The sequence below is a fragment of the Nicotiana tabacum genome, chromosome 16 (genome assembly GCF_000715075.1).
Source record: "Nicotiana tabacum cultivar K326 chromosome 16, ASM71507v2, whole genome shotgun sequence".
Taxonomy (NCBI): Eukaryota; Viridiplantae; Streptophyta; class Magnoliopsida; order Solanales; family Solanaceae; genus Nicotiana; species Nicotiana tabacum.
The window spans coordinates 168,796,232-168,811,121 of record NC_134095.1 but is presented as its reverse complement, the minus strand read 5'-3'; the positions used below and the strand labels follow the sequence as shown (position 1 = coordinate 168,811,121).

Below are 14,890 nucleotides of genomic sequence, written 5' to 3'. Positions count from 1 at the left end.
TCCCTTTCTAGACAAAATTAAATAGAATTGTACCATGCCTTTATATCAACAAACTTTATGTTCCCAACTACAACTGGGAGATACAAATGGATATAAGATTGCCATCTTATAAGATTGTTCAAAACTACCTAATAAACAGGGTTTCAATGGATATTTAAAAATCGGCTAAATCGATCGAACCGTACCGTATCGAACCGATTTTTAGGTTTCTTTTAATAAAATCGTAAGTTTTTATAAGCCTATAACCGTACCATTAATTAGGGTAAGTTTTTTATTTTATGAAAATAAACCGAATAAATTTACAATGTGAAAAATATATTTATATGTTAAGTTTAAAAATATTAAAGCATTAATTTTTTTTCTTGGGCCTTAGAATTATGAAATAGTTACAAGCCAACAAGTAATTAAACTCAAAATCCTAATTCCCAGACCTATTATTCTACTTCTTTGAAACTAAATTATTTCTAGCATATTCACTAGCAAGACACAAGGTGTTGTAGCGATTAGAAGTAGCAACTTATAATGTATTGAATATATTTTTTCTTTCGTATGAATTAGATTTATCTTTTTGAAATGTTTAATTTTCTATAGACTTTATTCTTGAACACCAACTTGATTAACATCTTTCCACTTGTGTGATTTATATTTTATTTATATTTGCCACCAACTTGGTTAACATCTTTCCACTTGTGTGATTTATATTTTATTTATATTTGCTTAGTTTCGTTTACGTTGTTGTAGAATATTTGATGGATCTATACTCTAGCGATCTTTCATATTTTCATAATTCATCACCTTTTAAACTGTCAAAATATCTAGGGAGTTTGCTAAATTATAAAAGTACGTATGTTATTGCATTATATTTCTACTAGTGACTTTTACATGATATCTTACCAAAAAATTACCAAACCTTACCGATACCGAAAAAAAACCGACATGATTGGGACAATTTCGAAAAGTCTAATTTTGATTATTCATAATAGAATAACCGAAAAATTAGTACGGTGCAAAATTTATAAAATAACCGGCGGAACCTAACCATTGACACCCTACTAATAAATACTCACTCACCCTTTGTAGAATACAAAATTGCAACTAAACTGGGACCAAAATAAAACAAAACTTGATTGCCACTAAGCTCTCAGAATAGAACTTAGGAACAGATGGTATACAAGGCACATTGCACCATATGAAGTATGGTTTGTGCAATGTGCATTGGCACATTCTTGATATCTTCAGATGCCAGCAACTGTTATGACACCGAAAATCCATCACTGGTGCACTGAATACATATCCCGAGCAGAAGCCATGCATCATTTCAATCTACTTTGGAGTAAGAGATTGCTCTTCGTCCCTCCCCATGCGATTTTTACTTGCAACAGTGAATACATGAAAAGTTCTTCCATTCTCTATCCGAGGTATCCAGGTAAGCAACGTATGCTAACTGTTTATATTAGTTTTCTGCCTTCTGTTCTGACCCCTTTTGTGTGCAGTACCTGAACCTCGTACATCATTAGCTGGCCTTTTTTGCCTTTCTGTCTTTCCCGGGAAGCCCCTCTTAAATTTGCCTCCTTCGCCTCTCTTCTGTAGTGGTGCTTTATCACCTTCCTGTTTGTGATGACTGAATTCTCTCTTTCTTTTTACCAGATTCTTACCAGCACTGCTGCCTGAAGAGAAATAAGGTTCATCAGCAGTGTTGTTCTTCCTTTTCATCTCCCTTTTTCTTTTCCCACCTCCCGTGACACCTTCCTTGGCAAATTTCGTGGATGAATCTTTTCCGTCCTCCTTTCTCTTTTTCCTTTTGTAAGGTTCCCTAGAGTCTTTTTCCTTGAGTGAATCACTAGATTCTCTATCCTTCCGTTTCCGCTGCCTATAAGGAGATAAATAGTCAGATCAAAACTTTTTTACTTAAGTATCTGAAATAAGCAAAAGATCCTGTAAGATGAGCACAAGGATCGAACCTTGAATCCGAAGGTGTTGATTCTGTCTCAGGGGTACCATCTTCTCTAGAGTTTGTCTTGCCATGGCGATTCTGTCAAAAAGAAAACAGTGAACAGAAACATCCATGTCAATAGGATGAAAGGAACACTTGATATCACACTTCAGGCAAAATACTTCCATTTGCAACAAGAACAGCCATGATGACTGTCCCCACCAAAAACTAATAGCATTTGTCAAAAACTTGTCTGCGGGTCTAAAACGAGAAACTTACCTCTGCAACTGTCTTGATAAAGTTTTTATACTTCTCAGCTGCAATTGACTTAACTGCGGCAACTCCACACTTTCTCATCAAGATCTCCATGATGACTGTGACCTTTTAGATGGCACAGAAACATCGACTTTGTCAATAAAGGACATATTGTGTCTTTCAAAAGTATATAAACATCTAATCTAAGTAGAAAAAAAAAAGGCACAGGTGCTTTTAAGCTAATTACAAAACAAAAGGGGTGGCATGCTCCTGCTGTAGAACCCATAAGCATAAGCATATTTTAAGCAAGATAATACGCGGACATGCTTCATATATACATTGTTAGTTCCAAGTCCGATCAAAGAAACATCACAAACCTTTGATCTAAAATGATGCCGTGACACAGATGACCAGAGTAGCACTCCATTGACAATGTCCGAGAGCAAAATGTGCAGGTCCTTTGCTTGAATGCTCGATACCATTACTTTAACAAATCCCAGAACAGCCTGCACAAGTTAAAATAGCAGGCTTATAAGAAGCATCAAAGAATAAAATAGTATCTTGTCGTGGATAGGCATGCTTACTTTTGTAACTTCGACATCTTTACTCTGCAGCAGAGTCAGAACGGAAGGGACCAGATCAGGGACTGAGACACAGATATCGGCATCACTGTATACCAGAACAGAGAGTGCAGAGACTGCTCCACTTTTTATATGTGGTGACGAACCAGAAAGGTAAGCTATAATCTGCATATTACAGCTTCTTTTAAACCTCAAAAACATGAATCAAAGAAACTAGATGCTTCCACAAGTATGTGAACTATTTAGTCCAAAAATTACGCCCTCATGAAAAGAACATGCAAAATTAAAACAAAATTCTGCTCAAGCAAGAAATTTCTCTCTACAAAGTTTTGTTACTTGGGCCCTATTAAGACACCCCCTCATGATAGGGCTTGATTCTTTTTCGCCAAGCACGTGGAATTTATTTCACACACAAGATATATATATATATAGTGGTGGTGAGACTCGAACCCAGGACCTCTGTCTGCTCTTACCATGTTGAAGTGTGTGATATCTCATCTAAAAGCTTAGGCTGTAGAGAACATATTTTTTTTTACTTAATTATGTCTCAATGAACGATACCCATATTTTGATGCCAGTAAACATACAAATGCAAGAACAAAATAGTTGCACAGATTTTTCGTTACTAACCATATCAATGAACTTCTTGTAAGATTCATTCGACTTAACAGATGATGAATCTCTCAAGCTAGAACACACACCGATAAGGGCATCATAGGCCGTCTTTCTACCTTCTTCCGTGGACTGCATTAAAAGAATAAGGCCATGTTATTAAGCTTATCAAGAAGTAACATCTATTTAGTGCTGAATATTTAAGAGAAATTCCACACAAAAGAAGAAAATATATACAGCAACCACAGTAAGGCCATTAACTTCAACACTGGTAAATATGACAACTTGGCTAAAAGAAGACGCTAAAGAGGAAGGGAAGTCATGACCCAAAATGGGAGGCAAAAGATATGCTAAAACCATGCAGCAATTTAGATAAACAATTTTGCCAATTGAATTGTATTCCAATCAAAGAAGAAACTTGGCTGGGAAATGCTTCCAAAGTTCATTCTTTTGCCAAGGTTGGTTTTTCCACATTTAGACAGGACTAAATGCCTATGTATGAAGCCATATGTTCCAGTGTGCTACAAGCAGTAAACTACATGAAGTACATTACTTCTCTATTTAGCACTTCCATACATTTAAATATGACAATTTGGCTAAAAAGAAGACAGCAAAGAAGAAGGACGTCATGAACCTAAATGGGAGGCAAAAAACCATGCTAAAACCATGCAGCAATTTGGAGAAATAATTTGGCCAATCAAATAGTACTCCAATCAGAAGAGAATCTAAATGTAGCCCTTACATCTTTTAATGCGAGAATAATCTCATTCAGAATGAGAAAGGCCTGCGTGTTCTCCTCGTCCAAATTCCCCTGGCAATAGCATATAGAATCATAGTCATGTTTGTTGTTGAGTGAGTTTTTAAAGTACCCATCGTGGTGGATAACCTACCTGTATTGAATCAATCAACAAGGTTTTATAGCAGGCAAAGCGACTCTCAAGTGATTTTACATCAGTTGGAGTTTTTACACTAGCCAATAAATCCATGAGCTGCTCAACATGCGAAGAGCGAAACCAGGAACTTTTCTGCTAAAACAACATAAACTCGAGACAATCAGGTGATTATACCACAAAAAGGGAAGGAAAATTCCAACAGGTACTAAAAACAGACCTCTAATATTCTATTCAGAATGTGATATGCTTCAAGATGACCAGCCCCATGAGTAGCCTACAAGCATAAAATCAACATTACTGGGAGGAAAGCTAGATCAATTAGATCATCTGCAGCCATCGACACCAACTTACCTCCAAAACATCCTTAGCAATGCCAAAAAAGATTTTAATGAGATCCTCGCTAGCTCCTTCAACAAAGCACGAGCCCAGCTCCAAGATCAAGCACCTTTACCAATATGCAGCAAAAGGTTAAGTTTCCATTTTGAAGTGTCATAAAATCATACGCACTGTTCATGCTACAGATGTCATTTTGGGGTGGTCACTACAGAGTGAAAGTGAACAGTCATTTAGTATTGCCACAAAATTCAAATGCTTTCACTTAAATTGCATTCAAGCCGCAAAAAATAGCAGCATGAGGTAACCGGTGTTTGAGTTAGCTACATACAAGACATGCTCAGAAGAATGATGATACAGCTGCACCAAAAAAAGGTTCAACTAGTACAGGAATAAAAGAGAAAAATGACAAGCAAACTCATTGAAGATCTATCTTTTCTTCACCTAAAAACATCTACTAACTAACCGAGTCAGCAGCTCATATGCAAGCAACTTCCAGAGGGGCAAGAAGCTTGCATCTCTAGCACCTTTAAACACTATGGAGAAAAAAGTACGACTGCTAACTAATATAAATCAGAATACATCCACTTCCATTCCAAACAGGATGGTGTCTGAGAAGGGATAGTTCTGCCAGATTCAGAGAGGGAAAAGGGAAAGGAAAAGGAAAAGAAAGTAGCAAGGAACCTTTTCTCTGTATGACTTGTCCAATACAGAAAGTTAGAAAACAAAACACAGGAGTAGCAATAGTCCACGGAAAATTGAAGAAAGCGAAGTTGAATAGTTGTTACCTCTTAGCTACTTCCCCAAGAAGAGTGGTGTTATTTTCTTCGTTGTCTGTTGAGCCATCAGAATGAAATCCAAGCTTCCTGTATTCACCAGAATCATTCGTAATTCCGGATCTCCCCATTGAGGAAGTAAAGATCCTTTGGGTTGTCGAAGAATCACTGATGGATGTCAAGCACTCTATTGCCTCCTGAGAATTTTTTTTCCCCAAAAAAAAAGAAGACAGTTGAAGCATCTTGGCAAGCAATATTGTTCCACAACCTTGTTAAAATATATACTAAGAATTGCAGCAAGCGTTCACAAAATTCCACCTAGAAGAATGTCAATAACCTCAACCAAGTGAAGAGTTTACTTGGGATCAAGTTAAAGTCCTCATGAACCACGCACAAGTCCAAACCCCACCCCAGGAGGAGGGATAAAGAGAGAAAAACAAATGTTGACAGTAGAGAAGATGCTTTTCTTGAATAATTGAATCCTGTCCACAAGTTTTTCTTGAATCATGGCAATGAACATGACCTAGAAAGCTTACAAATATCATATTGACAAATGCTACGTACGCCAAATGAAATCGACCTCAAGATTATGGGTTAAATATCACACTTATCTAGACACACTTGATTTACCAGGTAAAGATGGCTGATGACATTTTGCCTAATGTTCAGGTCTTCAGGATTACATATCAAATCCCTATTTAAAATGTCCCACAAATTATGAGAGAAGCAAGTGCTGAACTAACGGAATTGTCTGCATGGCGCCTCAACGATACCTATGGCAATTTCCAAAATGTGTCGGACTGGGCCAAATTGAGAACAGAGGGCAAAATAATTGCGCACCATTCGGGGAGAACAGGGAGAGGTTAGTTTCCTTTTTCTCTTTGTTTTAGTTTCCTTTTTCTCTTTGTTTCTTCCCTTTTTTTTTGGACAAGTGAAGATAGATGTTACTCACTATCAACAGCACCAAGATGGTAGCATCAGTGTACTACATCTACATCATTTACAAAAGAAGCCTTACACCAAAAATTTAAGTTTTGAATGCATCTTCATTTAACAAAGGTTATATTTACTGATTTCCCTCAGAACACGTATGTTTCCTTTCTAGAAACACTTACCATTTTTTTATGTATTAAACCAACCTCGAGTCCATGTACGAATATATTAATTGGAAATGGCAAGTTCTCATGCAGCTAATAAAGCAGAAACAAAGATGAATAGCAAAAATGACAAGCAGAAAAGAACAGTTTTTTTTGGTTCAACTAACAAATAATACATACCTTGAATTGCTGGTAATTTGCAGGAGATGACTTAAAAAAGACATTTACTAAAGCCTGAAGCCATTCCTCAGAGCAAGATGCCAAAGCCTTAATATTTTTGCTTGCGGACTTCTTTGAGTAAGAGCATTTGCGTTTGAACTCCAATGCCAAATCCAAACTTTCATCCTCTTTTGGGGGAACTATAAGGTCTTCAGAAAAGTGATCAGATGCAAGTGCACTTTTATTCTTATTCACCAGTTCCTATGAGAAAAGACACAGCTGATTATTTAAATCCAAACAAGGAAAGGCATGGTCATTCAAGAAGACAAGTAAAACTATTTAAAAAACTTAAAAGTGACTCTGAACTAAACCTGCAAAGCTGCAGAAATATTCTCAAGCATAAACGACTCCTTCTTGAGGAAAGGGATCAAAAGCGTAGTCAAAGCTTGGGCATTCTTCTGCACGTCAGATGGACTGCGACAAAAGGCGGGTAATAGCCCCCAACATCCACGGGCATAAGCCTGCAGTTCTTCCCGAATTACTGACTTTTTAACTGGCAAAAGGAACGAACTTAATTCCAGATGTAGGTAAAGAATCTTTCTGATGTAACTCTTGAAGTTCAAAACAGGAAATTGAGGTGACGCCATATCCACCCTTCCCCATCAGAGAAAAGATAATGATACTTTGCTACTTAATTGTTATAGAAACAGTTGCTATTTCTCCTTTAACCATGCTATTTGTATATAGCATTAAATTGTATCATCAAGTCAAACATACAAGGGTAAAAACTAATCAAAATATACAAGTTAAAATACCGTAAATGCTACAAGAAAAAAATTACTGCATTACTATAGGAATAAAGAAGGCCATTTTACACCAAATGGATACTGAAAAAAAAAGAAGGAAAAGAAATAAGAATCACATTAAACAGAGTGAGCTTGTCAAATAACTAAAAGAAGACACTCAAACTTAAATTTCACAAGCACAAAATTTAACATAACAATAATGTATAGTTCCAGAACTCTGCATTACTGTAAAAGGATCTAACATGAAAGACCTACTCATCTGAGAGATTTAACATAATGAACAACATTCAAGTGCATCTTTCGAAATACCAAAACCAATAGAGTTCAGATTAAAATAGCTAAATGATTATACAGGATTTCACTTGGGTCACAACAAGAACAACCAAAAACATCATGCCAAGCTTAATAAATTATCACAATATGCCTACCTTTTGATGATGCCTGTTCGAAGGACACAGCTAGTGGCACCATGTGCTTTATAAAGAACCCTAGCGATGATCCACATACATATTTATTTAGAATAGGAATCAACCAAGTGTTTGAAACGGAGTAATCCTTCGCATTCAGGGTGATGGGTAACCGGGCAAGCAGTTTCTCTGGCCCCATAGCAATAACAGCTGTTCCTATGCACACTTGAAGCTGCAAAGAAAAGAAAGGAAAAGTAAGTACAAAGATTTTAGGCTCATTGCTTTTCTGAACAACACGTGAGTTTAAAAGATAAAGCAATCATTCTTACTAATCATTCTTAAATACTCTTCCATATTAGTTTTTTAGCCACTGCAAAATTGAAAGAGCATATCTCATCTACTTCTCTTAGCCATATCAAACAACCAAAACAAATCACAAATATTTCATCCAAGGGAATTTAGTAAATGAGCTTCTTGTAACACAAACAAAGGCCTGTGGAGGACTTACATTTTTTGTATCATAAGCACCGCCAGAAGCAACAGTCATCCAATCAGCAAGTTTAAGTATTAGACCTTTCGCGCATAAGTCCAAGACCTCACCTAGAATCATAGATCAAATACAATCAGAACAAATAAATGTGAAAGAGAAAATTGATAGAACAGCATAGCAACTGATACTTGCTAATATGTAAATTGTCTAGGGATAATTCAAAGCCATTGTTTTCATTGTCCACAATATTAATCTGACCCTGGGAAAACTTCTCTTTACAGCTTCGAAAGAAATCTCTCGATGCAATACTCGTCCTCCTCACTTTTTTTTCCCTTTTGTTTACCAGAGATTAAAGACCGCATTCCAAATTAAGCTATAAACTTTTGTTTAGCGGTTTTGGTCTCTGCTTTTACTCCTTTACTAAATCATAAAATATTAAGACATTATCCTTCCGAATTTTCCTTTCAACTCCATCAAGCTTGTAGATCAAATGGCAGCACTCCTCCTGAGCAACTTATTTATTTTTATATGTAAGATCATCTCCTACCTTTTTACCAACCAATAAAAACAAGAAGAAAAATTCACTTGCCTTGTATCTTTCTACAAATCGCAAACAACCACTTCCAAGCTATTTCTTACCCTCCATATTTATTCTCTTATATTGTCTCTATTTAAATAAGTAGCAAGTTACATTTTGAATCTGGTGGACCTATTGATTATTAATATTCTTGAAAAGAAGAAAGAAAATGCTGTCAAAAGCAAGTGATATAGATTAAGAGTTGAGACACTAGTAAGAAAGAAGGACTTATCCTCCTAGATGAGAAATTATTTCCACATAAGGTGTAGGAATATCTAACTTCAACATTAAGATAACAACCATCACAAAAGAATTTCACCAGATTAAAACAGGTCCAACAAAATAATTTTATGTGTCATACAAACTACACCCTAAGGAAGAAGAGTGTTTTGAAACCAGAGGTCAGATGAAGAGTGAATGAGAGGATTTTCCATTGTCCAATATTTCTGAAGGGGAATCTTATAAGTGAAGCAGAAATCACATATCATGTAATGCCAAGGGAGAATGACGTATGCCTGTAAAATTTAAAACACTGATTTTTTACCAAAACACTTAGTTGATTCAAACGAAAATTAACAGAACTTTATGTAGACCTTATTCTACACGAGCGACTCAGAGAGGTTTGATCATAGATGCCAGTCCTTAGTTAGGACCCCAAGATTTTGCAAGACAGGTAATGACTACTGAAAGCTCCATCGAGGGTTGTCAGTGTCTACCTACCCAATTTAAGGAAAATAAGGGAAAGGATTGCCAAGATATGGTCGTTTGGGAATTCAGAAGAGCTGATAAGCAGATCTTCAAAGACTAAACAAATAGCTTTCACTGCTGCAAATTCAGAACTGTTGAGAGCCTCATCATCCACTGCCTGCTTTTTACCAGTCAAAAACTTTTTCCCATCAATATGGGCAATGATCAGTTCTTTCAAAATATTTGAAGACTGTAAAGCAATATTTTCCGGACGTGTAAGAAGACCTGAAGAAACATTGAGAATGTCAGCACCAAGCATCACATAATCACAGACATTAAGCTGTTAACTTATAGAAAACAAAGAGCTAAGGGAACGATATTAAAGAGAACCTTAGCAAGTTAGTGGTGAACATAAACTTGGCTCTACGGAACTTACTAATTAGAGAAATCAAAGCTTCACTATGTTAACTATTTGAGAACCACTCGGAAACTAAAAGATATGTTCTACCTGTTATGTGTAGATTAACCTATCTTCCATAGATAGTAACATTACAAGGCTTATTCTCATCTTGAAACCCACTGAACTCAAATTTTGTGTTCTCCAAATAACAAAGAACAGCATTTTCCTAATTGACTCAACTATGTAAAAGGATGGTACTCGTAGTTTTATCAATTATTGAAAGTTATGGAAAAACAATGAACCCACATAAATATTGGCAAAGGAACATTGTACCTAGTGATAAAAAAACCTTGGGGAACACCGTGGTTATAGAGGTACCCTATCAATACTATAGTTATCAAAGACACGTCTGTCATTTGATAGGTAAAAGATCGAGCTAGATCCAGAAAGGTACGCTCCTACATCGCCTTTTTGTTGATTCATTATCAATTTCATCACATTCATTAGATTTCAAGACTGTCATAAACTGAAAAATGGATGGCCGCCTAAATTTGCTGTTCAGTTGACCAACTTCAAAACAACATACTTTAGTCAAGTCAAATAAAATAAGATAACCAGACTAAGCTGATCAAACAATATGTCCAGCCAGTTGGGGCAAATCCTTTCATGGTAAAATATGAAGAGTCATATTACCAATGGACTTAGAAGAGGAGCATTCAGATTTCACACAACCAAAATGGGGTAGAATTTATCCTTATAGTAGTACCTGATATGCAGCCAACAACCAACGGCAAATAGGTAATCCAAACACTTATTCCTCCATCATGGATTTTCTCAATAATGCTTTTTGCCAAAGATGCGGCAAGCAATACATTGTCAACAGCGTTCTCCGCAGATGATATGTATGATATAAGCGCTTTTATAATGTTGTCAGCATCTTGAAGAATGATTTCAACTCCTGACGCATCTAATATTGCCCCAATATTATCAAAAATGTGTCTTGTGAATGCTGAGCTCTGGGAACTCATAAGCTCCACTAGTTGAGCAAGTAGCTTCTGATTGACTTTGACTGAAAGGTACGGTATAATAGGCTTCAGAATATTTAGGGAGTGAAGCACCTCTTGATGTTCATCTTTAGGTCCACTTATTTCCTTTGGAGCACTTAGTTTCATTGCCAATGCCATGTTATCTTCTATCAAGGAGTACATTCTTTTACCAGCTTTCTTAGCCACCGGCGATGAACCAAATGACTTGAAAACAGTCAGAATACAATCCTGAGCACATTTCCTCACCTGAAAGAAATCATACAAGTAACACCATGTCAGAAAAATATCAATTATTTCTCTATATTTCACTATGGGATGATGAATCCCTTCAAAAATGCCAGCCTCTTACAATTCCTTAATGTACTAACACCCTGTAACAACACTATCAATGTTCAGCCAAATATTATCAAATGAACGCTTATATAGACATAGTCAAGCAAGTAGCAAAGAAAAATCACCAAGTTACGTGAATTAACAAAAATAATACAGATCATTGTAACATCATTAGCTAACTAGCTCAATTTTACCTAATGCATAGATTACTTCAACTTTTTTACGTTTGCAATTCCCAAAATAACCTAAAACAATAAAGAGGATAGAATCATATATCATATTAAGAAGGCGGAATATTTCAAAGGCTTAAAATAGTAAAATTACTAAGCAAAGATTATTGAAATCACATTTTTGATTGGTTGGGCAGGAGTTAAAGGCCAAGTTGTTACTAAAAGCCAAAAGTTTTGATCATTTCTCGAACGCCTGAACTCATTGTGAGTCTAAGTAGCTCATGAAATGAACCAAGCCAACAAGCAGATTATGCTGATGCTGAGATCAGAAATTATCTTGAAGCCAAAATGTAACTTCCAGGAATGAATTAACTAAGTAGATAACTAATTCTCTTAATTTTTTATGACCAAGAAATCCCTGAGGTACAGTGGTGCACTTTTTAAACTCGGGGAATAACGAGTCCGCTCCCTTGCCTTCTCCGCTTAAATACCAAGTTATTGTCTACGGTAGAGTTCGAACTTCAAACCAGCGATGTGCTCCTAACCCACACATCACGCGTTAGCGCTCTTACCACTAGAACAAACCAAAGTCGTGGGACCAATTAACTAACCAATTTAACATTCAGTAATCTCGTAGCAAATCAAGTTAAAGATTCTTTTTTTACCGAAAAAGTATAATTCAAATAAGCACACTCAGTATAAACAGACAATTTTACATATGCATCATAAGCACAAGCAGGTACAATCTCAAGGGATTAAAGCTTTTTTTATCATTTCTGAACCCAATGCGAGTCTAAATAGCTCATGAAATGAACCAAGCCAAAAAGCAACTTTTTTATTACCGAAAAATACCGAGGAACTTGAATAATGGGCTCGTCCCTCTACCCTTCTCCACTTAAATAGCAATCTTTCGCCTATGCAAGATTAACTAGCAAATTTAACATTTAGGAATCACCATAGCAAAATCAAATTAAAGATTCAATATTATTTTTTTCAACAAGCATAATTCAAATAACAAATACTCCATATAAACACGCATTTTACATATGCATAACCAACAGTAAGGTACAATTTAAAGGGATAAAAAGAAAACCTTTGGACGCTTATCAATGGAGAACTTTACAAGTGACTCAAAACCCACTTCCACAGAACTCCAATCTTCCTTATCACAAAACCCCACCAAAATTCCCAAACACTTAACAAAAGCTCTCACAGTAGAAGTCCCCAAAACACCCTCACTCTCTAATGGCTGCTTTTCAAGAATAGCCACAATTACACCAATAGCCTCAGTAGCTTTATCTGAAGAAACAACCTTAATTAAAGGAAGAACAATAGCTAAGAATGATGATAAAGCAGATAAGGCTTGTGGGTCAAGGGTATTTTGGGAATTATTAGAAAGTGTGGAGATTGTGGCTGCGAAGTAAGAAAATGGGCTTAAAGGTAAGGATTCAGATTGTATAATGGAACGGGTGGCGGCGGCGGTGGCGATAAGGTGGCGGTGTTGTGGGGCGGAGGATTTAGTGTAACGTTGGAGGAGTTGTTCGCAGATGTCGGAGTTGTCGTTGAAGACATTGTTGTTGTCTGAAGGATCCATTGTGTAGAGAAAGAGAGACGATGTTGTTGTCTCTGTTGGGGTTTAAGGCGAGGGTTTTAGAAATTTTTAAGAATGATAATTAAAGAACCAAAATGACTTAGTGTAATGAATAGTTTGTACCTTGGATACTATTTTGGACAGTACATTGGATGCTACATTGGATGTCCATGTTGTGAATAACTTAAAGATTAAATTTTTTATTTTATGTCCATCATCTTTACTTTTTATGCCTATAAAAGGTCATGTAATTGCAATAAAAAATTACACCAAAGTGAAAGAAGAAAACACTTCTCCATTCTCTCTATCTCTTCTTGTTTACATTTTACTGCATTGCTTTTATTTTATAATACGTTATCAGCACGAAGCTCTAATTTTATTCTTAACTCCCGCTAAGTTGAGCCATATTTCATTAAGGTATGTATCACTATAATCATTTTATTTATGGTAGTACATATCATATGCTCATTGTTTGCATATTACTTGTGCGCTTGGGCATCTTAAATAGTTTAAGTACATTGCAGTGACAAAATAACTATTTCCTTCTGTGCTCAACTCTTAGAGGACCTCAAAGTCATCAAACTAGTTATGCACTAATGTCATACTTATAATATTCATGGACTCCCTAGATCAAAACATATCTTTAAAGCATTTTGAAGAACTGTGAGAAATAAATTGACAAGCAATAATTTTATAGTTTAATTACTTTATATTTATTGGAACATATAAATAATGTTAGTCACGTTCAGTTCTATTAACACATATATATCAATAATATAAAGTGAAATGAAACAAGTATGTAATTTCTACTTTATGGCAAGAATAAAATGAAATAGTAGATTGTTAACATGATATAGCTCTATTTTCATTTCTTTTACCTTAATTGTTTTGTTTTCATTAATTGTTTATTATTATAATTATTTCTCTAACTTATTCATCTTTTATGATAGTTTTCACTATGTCAAATTTATCAAAACTTGAATTTGTGGCACTTGACATCACCGGGAGGAACTATTTATCATGGGTTCTTGATGTTGAAATTTACCTTGACGCTAAAGGTCTTGGAAATACTATTATACAAGGAAATGAAGCATCAAATCAGGATAAAGCGAAGGCCATGATTTTCCTTCGTCATCATTTACATGAAAGGTTAAAAACTGAATATTTAACCGTAAAAGATCCACTTGAATTATGGATTAATTTGAAGGATCGATATGACCACCTAAAACTTACGATATTACCGAAAGCTCGGTATGAGTGGATACATTTAAGGTTGCAAGACTTTAAAACCGTAAGTGAGTATAATTCTGCTATCTTTAAAGTAAGTTCTCTATTAAAATTATGTGGAGACACTATCACAGATGAGGACTTATTGGAAAAAATATTTTCTACTTTTCACGCTTCAAATATGGTGCTACAACAACAATACCGTGAAAAAGGTTTTAAGAAATATTCTGAGTTAATCACATGCCTACTTGTGGCAGAGCAGAATAATACTCTATTAATGAAAAATCATAAAGCCCGTCCCACTGGGTCAGCTCCATTTCCGGAAGTGAATGTTGTAGCAACATATGATAAGTTTGAAAGAAAACAAAATAATTACCATGGTCGTAAACGTGGACGTGGCAGGGGCGAAACAATTATAGTCATTATGGTGGAAATAAATTGGAGAACAATAAGGGTTCTCAAATTAATCATTCAAAAGGTAAAGCTAGTATGTGTCACCGATGTGGTATGAGAGGTC

The 14,890-nt window shown here is 35.7% G+C and overlaps 1 protein-coding gene across 2 annotated transcripts; it reads right to left on the bottom strand.

The window, feature by feature from the left end:
• Positions 1-949: 949 nt before the first annotated feature.
• LOC107766828 (ribosomal RNA-processing protein 12) lies at positions 950-13,221 on the bottom strand. Of its 2 annotated transcripts, none has more exons than XM_016585705.2 (18): positions 12,649-13,221; positions 10,773-11,298; positions 9,640-9,891; positions 8,361-8,452; positions 7,874-8,084; positions 7,011-7,192; positions 6,661-6,900; positions 5,396-5,580; positions 4,626-4,719; positions 4,492-4,548; positions 4,272-4,409; positions 4,124-4,192; positions 3,400-3,513; positions 2,773-2,934; positions 2,566-2,694; positions 2,213-2,314; positions 1,962-2,032; positions 950-1,870 (listed from the first exon to the last, which is right to left on the bottom strand). In XM_016585705.2, exons 1-18 carry the CDS (start codon positions 13,147-13,149, stop codon positions 1,441-1,443), a joined length of 3,555 nt encoding a protein of 1,184 aa, XP_016441191.2. In that variant the 5' UTR covers positions 13,150-13,221; the 3' UTR covers positions 950-1,440. The 2 variants fall into 2 exon arrangements, with proteins under 2 accessions (XP_016441191.2, XP_016441199.2); XM_016585713.2 differs by having other exon boundaries at positions 4,272-4,406.
• Positions 13,222-14,890: the final 1,669 nt, after the last annotated feature.